We start from the raw sequence: 14,443 nt of genomic DNA, 5'->3' as shown, positions 1-14,443 counted from the left end.
GAGAACACAGGTTTTTTTTTTTTTTTTTTTTTTTTTTTTTTTTTTTTTTTTTTTTGGTGGTACTGGGGTTCCTGGAAGCCCTCCTTCCTCCGGGCTACACTCCCAGACCTATTTTATATTTTTGAAACAGGGTCTCTTACGCCAGCACGGCTGGCTTCGAACCTGCGCGATCCTCCTGTCTCCGCCTCCCAAGCGCGGGGATTACAAGTGTGCGCCACCACGCCCGGCTAGACCACAGGTTTTTGAAGTGTCAGACTGGAGGGCTTTGAATACTAACTTATTCCTGCACTAGGAGCATGACCTCTAGTGTCAGAGTCGTGGCTTCATTATCAGTAAGATGGGATTCTTGATCAAATCTAATTTACAGAGTCATGCAGATTGAACTAGATAACAGAGTAGGGCATCTGGTAAAATTCTGAGTACATGGTGTACACTTGAATAATGCATTTGTACAAAATTCTGAGAAATCCTAAAGCTGGGGGGTCCAGGTCAGAGCATAAGAAGATATACACTGAAATGGGCTGTTGAATCCTATCACCCACCCTTGGGTCTTGTAAACAATACCTACAGGATTCTCACCTTACTGTGTATATTTCATCTAGGTCAGTAACGCGAGTCTTTTCTCATTCCATAAGTCCCATGTCAGCCTCAACCAGGGGAAGCAGGGTCCCAGGAGACAAAAGTTAGAACCTGCATTAACTAAGTGCCTGTCATTCTCATCCTGTAGACACTGGCCAGAGAAGACATGCAAGCCAGTAGACAAGGAGTGTTCTGAACATGCCTTTCCCTGCACTCACTTTGAGCTGTTGGCCCTGGTCACTACTAGTTAGACCAAGAAGCTTCTTCCAGCAAGGAGTTGGGTATCTGGTTGCTCAAGCCAGTGTGCTGGGAATCACGGGTTACTTCTCTCTTCTCTCTTTCTTCACAGCTAGCCATCAAGTTCTGCCCACTCTACCTCTTGAACAACTTTCAGACCTCAATTGGCTCTCGCTGTGACTCCTTCATTCAGGCCACTTTTGTTTCCTTCCCAGACCACTTGACTGGCTCCCTGTATGGCCTTTGGCTCTTCAAGTGACATCCCCTCCACTTCTGCCCAAGTAGACTTATAAAACACAAGTGTCCTGAGGCCATTCCCCTCCTTAAAAACCTTCAATGGCTTCTCATTACTTTGAGAATGAAGTCCAAAGTCCTTAGCATGGTTCATGAGAATCAATCTTTCCTTGATCTGGTCCTGCCTGTTTCCAGCTCGGTGCTGAGCTGCTTGACCTCCTAGGAGAATTCCAATCGTATTGGTCTTATTTTAATTCCTTAAACACGCCATGCTCTTTCCCAGGTCACGCTCTTCATACACGTTCTGTCCACCAATTTGGATCCTCCTGTCCACTCTCTTTGATCAATAAGATGCTACCTCTTCTTCCCCTCTTGATTTAAATTGCTCTCGTAGAGGCCTTCCTTGGTTTCGCCCAGATTCTGTTGGCTTCCCTCCACAGCGTGCTCCTCCACGTTCCGTTTCTCTTTAGGTAGTCAGTACACTAATCAATAATGACTGAACACAGGAGCTTGTTGGACTTACTTCTCAATGGATTTCCAGCACATACTGAAAATTAACTCAGCCTATTCTTAACTAATAACTGATAAGAAAAAATTACAAATATTGATTAAGAAGGCAAAACAAAATTACTGCATGTCTTTTTTGGGGGGGAAGGTACTGAGGATTAAAGTCAGGGGCATTCTATTTCCAAGCTATACTACAGCCCTATTTTGTTATTTTGAAACAGGGTCTCAAACAGCTCTAACAGCTAAAGCTGGCCTCGAATCTGTGATTTTTCTGTCTCAGCCTCTCAAATACTAGAATTACAGCTGTGTGCCACCATGTCCTGGCTATTTGTCTTAGTAATATCACCTTAGATCACTGTTTAATAGGCTGCCATATGCTTTAGGGAAACATATATGTACTACTTAGTAATTAAGACTCTTCAGCCAGGCGTGGTGGCACACGCTTGTAATCCCCATGCTTGGGAGGCTGAGACAGGAGGATTGCACGGGTTCGAAGCCAGCCTCAGCTACTTAGTGAGGCTTTCAGCAACTTAGTGAGACCCTGTTTTCAAATAAAATATAAAAAAGGTCTGGGAGTATAGCCCGGAGGTAGAAAGCCTCTGGGTTCCACCCCCAGTACCACCAAAAAAAAAAAAAAAAAAAAAGACTCTTCGAAGAGTCTTAGTTGCTGACTTTTAGAAGATTAAGTCAGAATATAGGTATTTTAGGTACAAGTTGCAAATAATCTTTGTCTAGTAGGAAGGATCACGTGCATGTTTATAGCTTCATTGCCTGAAGAGACATTAGTCTTCTGTACATCTGACTTTTTGATCATATTCCAATATGCTGTTGCTCAACAACTATGTATGTTTTCATCTCTTGTATCTTGCTTGGCACCACCTATGACCTCTTTCTGAGTCCTTGATGAATGAGTCAAATGGGCCTTTGATGGGTTTCACCATATAACTATATGATAATTATGATTTTAACTAAAAATCACACCTTCATCAAGAAGCTTGTTAAGAGTGCAGCAGTCTTTGATGACTTCACCAGAGGTCTAACTCTTAGGACAGACTGTAAAAGGGCTGCAGGTAGAGCTGGGCATGGTGGCACATGTTTGTAATCCCAGGACCTGGGAGGCTGAGACAAGAGGATCATGCAGGTTCAAAGCCAGCCTCAGCTACTGAGTGAGGCTCTCAGCAACTTAGTGAAACCCTGTTTCCAAAAAAATATAAAATAGATTTGGGAGTGTAGCCTAGACATAGAAGGCTCCTGGGTTCCATCCATAGTTCCACAAAAAAGGGGGGGGCTGCAGGTGAGGGTGGTGGACAATAGGAGCAGAGAAATACTGGAAAACAAAGCCTGCTCCTAGGGAGCTTGCTCTTGAGCAGGGAAATTCAATACCCACACCATGAAAGACTGCAAAGCAAAAGCAGACTTGGACTAGGAAGGCTGTAGGCAGGTGAGATACAAGAGCTAGGCCTTGAAATATGACTAGAGGTTTAAGAACAGGTGGGATGGTAACTATGGTTACCTGCGATCCACCATGGTTGACTAACTATGGAAATATGAATTGGGCACAAAACTTTCTCTTTTCCTGCCAGATTTACAGGTGCTGGTCCAGTTCCTTCTGACATCACTTGGAAAAGGGCTGACACCCTGCTTCCTCTGCTGCAGTCAGAGGCCCCTGATCATATCCTATCTGTCACTTCAACCCCCTTCCCTTCACCTGGCCCAGACACAGCTCACACACCAGGGAAGCCACAGGGAGGGTCTCTCCACCTGAGAGTTCTCATCTGCAAATAAAACACACAGCCCTCCACCCAGGGTGGTGATTAACATTTAAATTAAAAAATGCATCCCAAGCCTTTTGACACAGTGCCTGTCATATAGCCTGTGCTTGAGAAATGTAGAAATGTTCGTTACTGATCTCCTTAGTTTAATAAATATTTGTGGAAGGAAGGGAAGGAGGAGACGAGGCAAGGGGAGAGGCTGGCCACAAAGAAAGGAGGCAAGAGAGACCGGAGGGACAGAGAGCTCTTCCATGTCACTTTCCCACTTGGCTAACACACTCGATTTTGGAGCAATCGTTCCTTTCCCTCATTTCTCTAAGTGATTATTTTGGAGGCCCTGATGTGAGATACTGGGTCAAACATCAGGGCTCCCGGCCAAGGGCAGGGGGTCAGGGGACAAAGGGATCTTGCTCGCAGAAGGGGACAGCGGAGAACAGAGGGTCCTTTGAAGAAGAACAGCCCCTTCTCTCCTCGGCCTCTGTGGCTTGCAGTCCCCACATGGACGCCAGGCTTGTGGGGCCCGCCCGGAGGGCGCAGAGAGGCACGCTGGAGGGTTTGCTCTGTGCTTGTTCCCAGGACCTGACGAGAAATCCAAGGAACAGAGAGAGCCTGGCGCCTCCTCTCTAGAGGACTGTGTACCTGATAAGTTGTATTTTTATGATAAAACTCATGACACTGAGAAGCCAGCAAGCCAAAGATGTGACTTGGGCTAGAGAAGAGAAACAAATTCCAGAGAGTTTGAAGGCCAGGAGGACACAAGGATGCAAGGGAGGAAATGTCCCTGTCTCTGGAATGACTTCTTCACCGACTGCCCCAACGGGAGAAACACAGGGACATGACACAGGAAGCAGAGAGAGCCCGATGAGCAGGAAAACCCTGGTGGGCTGGCTCCGGTCCAGTCCAATCCATCTCTTTCCTGACAGATCTCTGGAGATGCTAACAGGGCAGAAGGCTTTGAGGCCAATCCATCTCTTTCCTGACAGATCTCTGGAGATGCTAACAGGGCAGAAGGCTTTGAGGCCATCAGGACACCTGCAGCAGTGGCCTTTGCCACCCCCGGGCTCTGGAGGAGCTGCTGCACCTCACACAAACCAACTGAGAATCAAAATCCTGCACCTTCTTCTTTGGGTCTTAGGAAGACAGATTATGTAAGTAGGACATACCAGAAGGCTGAAGTATAATTTCTGTCCTCGGTTTAGTATAAGTTAATTTAACATCACAACTAAGATTCGAGGAAGGCAGAGGACATTCAGGTGTAAATGTATAGGCAGCAGTTTGGAGTCCCTTCAGGCAAGGGCCCCGCCTGAATGTGTATTGATATATTAATATTCCCCTCGTTGTTCAGACACGCTCAGGACTCTTTTTTTTTTTAAATTTTTTTGGTGGTACTGGGGTTCCTGGAAGCCCTTCTACTTCCGGACTACACTCCCAGACCTATTTTATATTTTTTATTGGGAAACAGGGTCTCTTAAGCCAGCGCGGCTGGCTTCAAACCTGAGCTATCCCCCTGTCTCCGCCTCCCAAGCGCGGGGATTACAAGTGTGCGCCACCACGGCCGGCATGCTCAGGACTCTTGAGTCCTCCCATATACCTTTCTCTGCGTTGCCACTTCTCTCCTTTCCTCATTAATAGATAAATTAATGCAGTGCCATTATAGATAGGAAAAGGAACAGATATAAATATTGGTTATCTTAGGGAGAGTGTGATAATAGGTGATTTTTTTTTTAGCTTTTGAAGTCTGGAAGACAGGAAGTAATTCATCTTTGTTTTTGTTTATAAAACACTTTCTCATTATTTTAAAAAGAACACTGAAGAGTATGAAAAGAAAAATAGGAACAACTGAAGTGAGGGCTGGTCTTCAATTTCGTCCCTTGAGCTTCTCTGTATTTTCAAGTTCACTGTAAGGAGAAAGAAGGAGAGGAAGAGGGAGAGGGAGGGAGGGTGGGAGAGAGAAAGAGAGAGAGAGAGAGAAAGAAAGAACAAAAGAAAGAAAGAAAGAAAGAAAGAAAGAAAGAAAGAAAGAAAGAAAGGGAGAGAGAGCGTTTGCAGTAGTACTGGGATTAGACTCAGGGGGGTTCTGACTCTGAACTATACCCCCAACCCTCCTATTTTATTTATTTTATTTTGAAACAATTTCTCACTAAGCTGTGGAGGTCTTCACTAAGTTGCTGAAGCTGATCTTGAACCTGCGATCCTCCTGTCTAAGGTTACAAGTGTGCGCCACCACACCCAGCCGCTAGTTTTACTATTTGAAGTAGAACAAGCATCAGGTGTCCAGATTTTAAAAGGCCAGCCTGCCCCTGAAATAGTTCTCCCAGTGTTTTTGATCAGCAACTAAGCCTCTGTCTTCAGGCACCGTGTCTGTGGGGCAGAGCTCTGCTTTGCTTTCTGAGAAATCTTTAGGAAGAGCAAGTTCCTCATGGACTGGAAGGGCCACGAGGTTGCCAGGAGAAAACAGACTCCAGAGGGAAGGCAGACACGCCAGCGAGGAGCCCTTGCATGTGAACATGCTCCTGAGTCACTAACGATGGGAGAGTTGTTGGCCTGGCCAGCATGGAGGACAGCTGTCTCCATAGAGGACAGTGATCGCTGAGCTCCTCTTACTCAAGGAGCCCACCCTGAGCTGCAATCTCCTTCCCGGGACCCAGATAAGAGGGAGTGAGGAGACCCTCCATGCCAGTCCTCTGCTCAGAATCATTCAAGGGACACATCCTCTGTCCAAGGACACAGGGCACCATCGCGTTCCTCCTTCTGGTACATCAGACCCAAGTCCAGCTTCCTCTCCCAACCTCACTCCTACTACGCTGACCAGCCATCCCCATGCTACTCCAAACACTCTCAGGATGCCGCGTGTTCACGTACGACAGCCTTTCCACTGTCATGCCTCCTCTTCCCTCCTCTGACTAGCAACTGTGGCTCAGCTCTTTCAGGTTCAAGTCCAGTGGCACCAATGTTACCACTCCTCTCAGAGCCTGCAGCTGGCAGAGTTAGTAGCTAGCCATTTTCAGGCACTTGATTTAGACGTCCATAAATGTATAAAGATAGAAATACAGATAACCCATGTGTGTCTGTGTTTAGGGTGAGTGTGTGTGTGTATGTGTGTGTGTGTGTGTGTGTTTGTGTGTTATGGAGACAATAGTTTCTGGATAGTGATTTGTATTTGCTCCAACAATAATCATAATAATGAGGACAGCAGTAAAGTTGTTCATCCCTGCTTCCTCAGCCCTAGTGTAAGCAGGAACTCAATAAATGTTTATCAACCAAGTAAACAAGCATATTGCTCCAAGATGAGGATGTGGGAAGCAAGGGGAAAGAAGGAAAGATTCTCAGCCTAAGCCTTCCAGGAGCCGTGCACTCACCGGGTGGTCTGCATCCAGTTCAGCCCCGTAGCTGAGAATCTGGTTGGCGAATCTGTCCAGCTCTTGGATGGTCCTTGGGAACCAGGGCACTGCAACACAGGAAGGCAAAGTTCCAAGAGATAGTCAGTAGGACATGCAAAGGCCTTGCTGAGGTCAGAAGCCCTAACCCAACTAGTCATGCAGATGGTGGTAGCAGAAAGGGCTTCCATAGAACCCATTAATTTCTGTAATTAAAAAGTCAAATACAAACTCACACACATAACCACTGGGCCACATGTATTTCTGTCTATTCTTCATTATCTTAGTAGTTTCATGCTGGGTATGTACATAGCCAACCTACTGCCTATGAGAAATGTAAGAGAATGTATTTACAGCCATTGTTACAAGTTTATATTTTTCCATGTTGTTTTATATGTATGTCTATAACATTCAAAAAGAATTTTTTCTTGATTGAGAAAAAGATACAAAATGCAAATCCACAATTTTGATAACTGAAAACTGCCAATTGTTTTGCAATATTTTATTATGTTGGTTGTCTTGTCTTTCTAGGGCTTTTAGTTAGCTGATGAATGAATACATTAGACACTTGGGTTTTAGTTGGGATTTTACATAGCTTGCATTTTAATTATTTGGTTCTTTGCTGTTTCTATTAACCCATAGCATTATTTTAATAAATGTTATAATACCAACCTACTAAAAAAAAAGTCAAATTTGATCTTCCTCGGGAACCAGTTTTAAAATACAACACAAACATTCTCCTTAAAAAAAATTTCTGAATTCTCTCAAACTCTCTGCCACCCACCATATTGGTTTCAGTGATTCTCTTTAGCAGTAGAATATCATATATAGCCCCCAAGTTTAAACCAGCTAAAACCATAGCTGTTCTATTATAAACAAGGAGGAGCTCATGAGATTCCTCTCTTCTTACCCTGTGTCTCTCTTCCAAAAGACCCCGATCATACCAGAAGAACTCTCCCCAAAACCCGGGGCATACTGGAAGAACTCTTTTGATCTCAAAGCCAGTTAGACATGAGTGATGTGTGCATGTATGCCTCTACCATCCTGTACCCCACTAAGATATATGACTACAATGCACCAATAAATAAAAAAGAAAAGGAAATATCACTGCTGATGCAGAGTGAATAGAATCATGCCATCTGGGATCTGAAGATGACTTGCAGCCCCTTGTTTTTGAAGTAGCACCATCAGGGAAAAGACAAGGCCTGGGTTGTTTGTTCTACAATATCCAATACAATACCTACAGTCTACTGGATGGGGTCCTTCAGAGAGGGCGACCCCAATGAGAAGAGTCAGCCATGCCCCACTGAGATCCTCATGGCTTACCAGAAAAAGGACATGCTGGTATGGGACTCGCCTAGGTATGAGCAGAGACTAGGAATATTTGGACTGTAATTTCCATGAAGGCAAGAATCATGAGTACTTTGTATTTCCAGGATCAAGGAGGGAAGGAGCAAACTCTGGTTGTGTTAGCATGTAAAGCATTAATATTAACCAGCGTTTCCTCTGGACTAGTTGCTATTTTCGCATCTTCCAAATAAGAAAGGTATTCTAACCTCCATTGTACAGATGAGAAACCAAGTCTCTGAAAGTCTAAGTAACTGGTTACAGATCACAGGGTGGGTTAAACAGTGGTGGGATCTAGAAGAATGCAGAGAGCAAAAGCGGACCCAGTGGGGAGCCCTGGAAGTGAGCCAAGGCGCTGTCCATCCAGCAGGAAAGAACGTGCCTGCCACCTAGTGACCAATCCGGAGAAATGCGATCTCTGTTCTGACCCGGAGCCTCCGAACAAGATTCAGCTACATTTCACCAGAACCAAGACCTTATCTCAACAACATTCATCGGTCAAGGTACAGCCTCATTGCTGTAGGTCTTAGCTGCAGCTTAATCCCCAAAACCCATGTCAATAGTAAAAACAAACACCAAGTGCTACTAGTGCTGTTCTAAACACTTTCCTATGTGGTGGATATTCTTGGTGCCTCCATAATCCAAATGAAGAAACTAAGGTACAGAGAGGTTCTAGCTGATAAGGAAAAAACTCTCAGATGTGCTAACTTTAACTATGAAGGTGGGAGAGGCAGAAGGGAGGAGACATTGTGGACGTTAATTAGTAATAAATGCTAAGCTAATAGAATACTTAGATTCTTGAGTGTATATTACAACTTTAGCTCAAAATTGTTGCGACTGGGTAGGTGCTACCCCATTCTGATTGCAGCTCCAACAAATCCAGAGGCAACCTGGATGAACCTCCTACCCCTAAACCTTCCCTGCTTCCTGGGATCCGGCTCTCTTACTGATAGCCAATGCAGGTTCCATTTAAACAGTTTATGCCTTCCTTAGATTTTCATTACAAAGTCATCTGTTTTTTAGATCCCTGTGACATTTGTCCAACTGCTGCCTAGTCATGCTGCTGGTGACAGCGGGAATTTATCTAATGACCAATCCTTTCTTCCTGGCCAGCATTTGTAATGGCTCAATAAACCATTCTATCTTAAAGGTCTCTGAGTCTCAGGCGTTTGAGTTTAACAAGGGCAAGTCAAACATGCACACACACACCCCGCTTGTAAGCTGTGGTGTTAGGATTCAAATGCAGGTCTAGCCAGCTCTGTGGCCACTGGTCTTGATCATTTATCTTTCCTGCCACCTTGAGGAGGTAACAGAGCCACCTGGTTAGGTTAGGAGGGCTAACCCTGGAGTCTTGAGTGTCTGATTGGCTCTTTGCAGTTTCTGGAGACTTCCATAGGCTGGGCCACTTCTTGAGGTCAGCTTCCTATAGATGATAAGACCAAAGCAGATGTTGTCCTGGTGACAGGAGCTAATGCTCACATAGCATTGGCTCTGTGCCAGGAACAGTCTGACGCTTGAACTGTGCGGCACCACAAGATAGGAATTGCCATCCCCATTTTACAAATGAGGAGACTGAAGAACAGGGAGGTACATCTATGGAGAGACCTCCTTGTTCCAAGCCACTAAAACTTTGGCATCCAATGGCTCAGCGGCACGCTGTGCTCAGCAGGAATGGAGCCTGGCATCCCACTTTGTCTCCTACGCCTCTCCCTAAGCGCTCCTTTCTCCAGAATTTGCCTCACACAAGGAACCCTGCTTGTGAGCTCTAGTAACGAGGTGTGTTTCCCAGTCAGGCTGGGAAGGGCTTGGGAAGAGCACCTCGTTGTGGGGAGGTGAGGCTCAGGGCTTTCTGTGACACCACTCTGTTTCTCGAGAATGCTGTCTCTAAATGGCTTCTATGAATGGCCCCCACCTGGACAAGGAGGCCTGTCTCTCTTTCCTCTGTGGGAAGTGCCTTTGGTGACCCCATCCCCTCACTGCCAGGGTATCCCTCCATCGCTCCTGCATTCATCTCCCTTGTCTGTTTCAGCAGTAGCAGCTGTCCCCAGAGATGGGGCGAGCCAGCCCTATTTCCCTGCCACCCTGGGATCCCTTAATCTCACAAAGAAGATTTCGAAAGCCAGAACTGAGCACCTACTAAGTAGCAGGCCCTGGGCACTGAGGGGTGATTGCAGGGGCGGCCCCAGTCGGGGCCAATGAGGAAGGCATGAAACAAGTAATGGTAAAGTTAAATATTCATCAATGCCAGGAAGTTCATGAATAAGGAGATGGAAGTGATAGAGATGCTAGTTTTTAAGTGTACTTCAATGTTTCCCATTGTAATTGAGTATACATCGTGTACACTTAAGGTACACGATGTAATCATTTAATATCCACCTACTTTGTGGGATGATCACCATAATCAAGTTAGCCCCTTACAACATGTGGTTACCAGTGTGTGTGTGTGTGTGTGTGTCTGCACTGAAGGCCTTCCTAGGAATTTCAAGTATACTATAAATTAGTCCCAACTACAGACACTATGCCGTATGCTATATTCCCAGGACTTATTTACTGTACAAATGAAACTCTGTACCCTTGACCAACATCTCTCCATTTCTCCCTCCTCTCCTGGTGACCACCATTCTCTCTTTTTCCACAAATTTGACTTCTTTAGATTCGACATATAAGTAATGATCATGTGGTACTCGTCTTTCTGCAGTTGGCTTATTTTACTTAGAACAAGGCCCTCGATGTCCATTCGTGTTGCTGCAATGGCAGGATTTCCTGGTTTACCGCAGCTGAATCATATTATATTCTATATTACACTTTCTCCATTCATCCGCTGTTTTCATATCCTGGCGACTGCAGATAGTGCTGCAGTGAATGTGGAAAAGCAGATATAGCTTCAAGATACTGATTTCATCTCCTTAAGACATAGTCCCAGAAGTAGAATAGCTGGACCACATGGCAGTTCTTTTTTATTTTTATTTGGGGGAGCTACTTGCAGTGGAAACCAGGGGCATTCTACCTCCAAGCTATACCTCCCTCTCTTTTTTATTCTTTATTTTTGAAACAGGGTCTCACTGAGTTGCAAAAGGCCTCACTAAGGAGCTGAGGCTGTCCACAAACTTCGATCCTCCTGTCTCAGCCTCCCAAATGCTGGGATTACAAGTGCACTTTTTAAGAGGAGCCTTCATACATTTTTCCTTAATGCCTGTGTTAATTTACATTTCCACCAACAGAGGGCAAGGCCTCCCTTTTCCCCTCCCCTTCTCCAACACAAGCCATCTCTTGCCTTTTTTACACTAGACATTTTAAATGGCATTCGGGATCTCCAGACTCAGGGTGAAGATCCTGGTGACTCGATCCTCTCACCATAGCTCAATGGGTCTGAGACAGTCAGAGTCTGTCCCTAGTCCAGAACCGGTTTCCTATTTGTCTTGGGGAGAGTCTTTGTAGCAACGGTTTAAGGCCTGGCAACACAGCCAGATATCTTGTATTGGACTCTCTGCGCTTACTGTCTGTGGAACCAATAAATATTATTTACCCTTTTCTGTCTCAACTCATAGTAAATACTATTCTATTGTTCAGCTCTAAGCTACAGATGATATTTCATGTATATAACATATATGTAACTTTTATATATGGGGATATAATATATAATTTTACATATATTATCAAGTCGGGCATCACTTAGTGATAACTATGTGGAGAAATTCATTGCTAGGCAACTCTATCTTTGTACGAACATCACAGAGTGTACTTCTGCACACTAAGGTGCCTACAGTAACACTAAGTATAATCTATGGGACCATCATTATGTGTGCGTGGTCCACCGTTGACCCAAATGTCATTATACTGCTCAAGACTGGATATATTGACACAAATATACATTGTTTTGCTCCTGAGCTCATCATAGCACAGAAAGCAAAGGAGGATGTTTTCCAGCAAAGCTAGAAAGTAGGCCGTTGATTCTGCTGTTAACTGAGCAAGTGTTTATATTATCTCTCGCTCTCAGAGACTTAGCGCCTTTATCCATACAATGGGTTAAAATGGTCTTTCAATATAGCTGGGTGAATTATGCTAGAGCAAACGTGACAGGCCTTAGTGCAGTGCCTCCACCACATAAGAGCTCACTGCTAGCCACGAGAAGAACGAAGGTTGTGGTGATGCTGATGGTCACTGGGTGGGAAGAAAGAACAGAGCCTGGAGCAACTCTGGGTTGGTGCTGGGCCCAGTTCTGATACTAGCAGTCATTATCGTTGGTCCTCAGTTTCCCCCTATAACAAATGGATGTGAGATGCACTTGTGGCTACAATCCCCTTTGGGTTCCTTATTCTAAGATCTGTGGGACCCAGTGGAAAGCAGATCAGAGGACGTGAGAAAAGATGCTTCCGGAGAGACTAGTGTGTTACCTGCATTTATTTCCTGGAAGTACAATCACCGCATTCCTTCAGCCTCCAACTGCACCACCTCTTTCTTTTTTCTTTGCTATCCCCCACTGAACTCAGAGGTGTGTGCACTGACCATCTCCCAGCTGAACAGCAGAGGGCAGCAGAGCCTGCATGCTCCCCTGCTCTGGGAGACTTTGTCCACCTTCACAGGGAAAACACTAGTTGGGCTACTTGGCTTAGATCACATCTCTTGGTGGAAACAAACCAACAATCCCCCTCAAAAAATACCTTCAAAACAGAAAGCAAAACAAAACCGGGCACCAAAAGCATCGGAGAACTTGACAGAGTTACAAAGACTAGAAGTATCCAAGTGAATGACAAGGAGCACAGCAGCCCCGAAGCCCCAGCCCTTAGAGCTCAGGACCTTGTCAACGCCGCTGGGAGGGACCCCATGGTAGCACTGCGAGCACAGGGCATCTGCCCGTGTCCAGGGGCCTCTGGTGGCCTCTGGGTCCCATCATCATACTTTAGAAGAGGCCCCAGCTACAGGCACCCTGGAGGAGCAGCACATCTTGGTGCTAAGGACATCCATGCCTTCGGTTCCTCTGCTTACTCAGCTACTCTGTAGATCTGGGGCTTCACCAGATTAGTTTACCTTTGTTCCCAGCTTGCCATCTGCAAAATGACTCTCATGGTGTGTGTTTCCAAGGGTTGGGGAGAGGATTAAAATGAGCTAATGCAAGACTTGGTGAATGGTGCTTAGAACACTGTGTCTCACACAGCAAGTGCTTCCTCAGTACTTGGTCATGTTATCATTGTCATTGCTGGTGTTAACATTACAGGAGGTCAAGTGTCTTAGGGTGACAGGCCAGAACCCCACCCCCGCAGCAGCCCAACCCTTGCAGCGATTAAGGCCCACCACCACCTCCCTGGGCATCACTTGAGGTCAGGCAGGTATGGTGGTACATGCCTGTAATCTGGTACCTGGGAGACTGAAGTAGGAGTATTGCAGGTTCAAAGCCAGCCTCCACAACTTAGTGAGACCATGTTTCAACATAAAAAATAAAAAGGGACGGGGATATAGATTGGAGGTAGAATGTACCTGGATTCAATCCCTAGTACCATATATTAATTAATTTATTTGTTAGTTAATTTAAAAGCCCTTGGGTACAGCCTGTGTGTCTTCTCAAATAGAAAAGGATTCCAGGTCAGGCCTTAAAACTAGAAATTCACCAGTTGTCACCTTGGAGACACGAACAAGGAGGCATAAGAACGTGTGGTCCAGCCTCGGAGAGGCAGGTGCTGGGTGCTGGGGGTGGAGGGATCACTTCCTGGCTGTGCAGAGCCTGAGGGACGAGCTGAGGACCTCAGCAGCCAAACGCGAGGAGCCTGCAGAGGACCAGGCAAACCCAGCCCTGAGCGCACCCTGAGGCCCGCAGGTCTGAGCTTAAGCGTCGTCTCTCCCACCCACAATCCACTTAAGTCTGAGCAGATCACTCAGGTCCTGAGATCCTGGCTTTTCATCTGTGAAATGCTCTCCTGACTCCTTTACTGGTGTGAGATGCAACCGATGCAACTGCCCCGCAGCAGGTCCATGACAAACCCCTGAGACGTGTGCTAAGATGCTGAGTAATTATGATCACGCAGGCCACTGCTGGCAGAGCCCGAGCCCAGGCTTGTGTCTTCAACTGCTATTTCTAGGCTCTTTCAAATTTTCCCAGGCAGAAAGTTAATTTTATCTTTTTGTTTCTGATGATATATACATACATATCTACATATGTATATATATAAATGACATATGCATACATATCTACATATGTACATATGTATATACATATACATATATACATATACATATATATGTTTATATATAAACATATATATTTTTTAAGAAAGAGCTTAGTATGCATCAGAGATAAGGGCTTTACTTCCATTTCCTCTTTTAATTCTCTAAGCGGTCCTAGGGGTGGGAAATTATTATTTCTATTTACTGATGGACAAACTAAGTGAGTTGCTC

At 45.3% G+C, this 14,443-nt stretch overlaps 1 protein-coding gene across 1 annotated transcript in view; it reads right to left on the bottom strand.

The window, feature by feature from the left end:
* PAH (phenylalanine hydroxylase) overlaps positions 1-14,443 on the bottom strand; it is a gene marked incomplete at both ends in the record, with an annotated part of 69,311 nt that overhangs the window by 21,168 nt on the left and 33,700 nt on the right. The window contains one exon of the mRNA XM_080705069.1: positions 6,689-6,777. Within this exon, the coding sequence (XP_080561195.1) occupies positions 6,689-6,777 (89 nt within the window). The remainder of the gene's footprint in view (positions 1-6,688; positions 6,778-14,443) is intronic.

Source organism: Muscardinus avellanarius (genome assembly GCF_963383645.1).
Source record: "Muscardinus avellanarius genome assembly, chromosome: 11".
In the NCBI taxonomy this organism is placed as follows: Eukaryota; Metazoa; Chordata; class Mammalia; order Rodentia; family Gliridae; genus Muscardinus; species Muscardinus avellanarius.
Note: the sequence above shows the minus strand (reverse complement) of the source record. Positions and strands in the feature narration are given on the sequence as shown.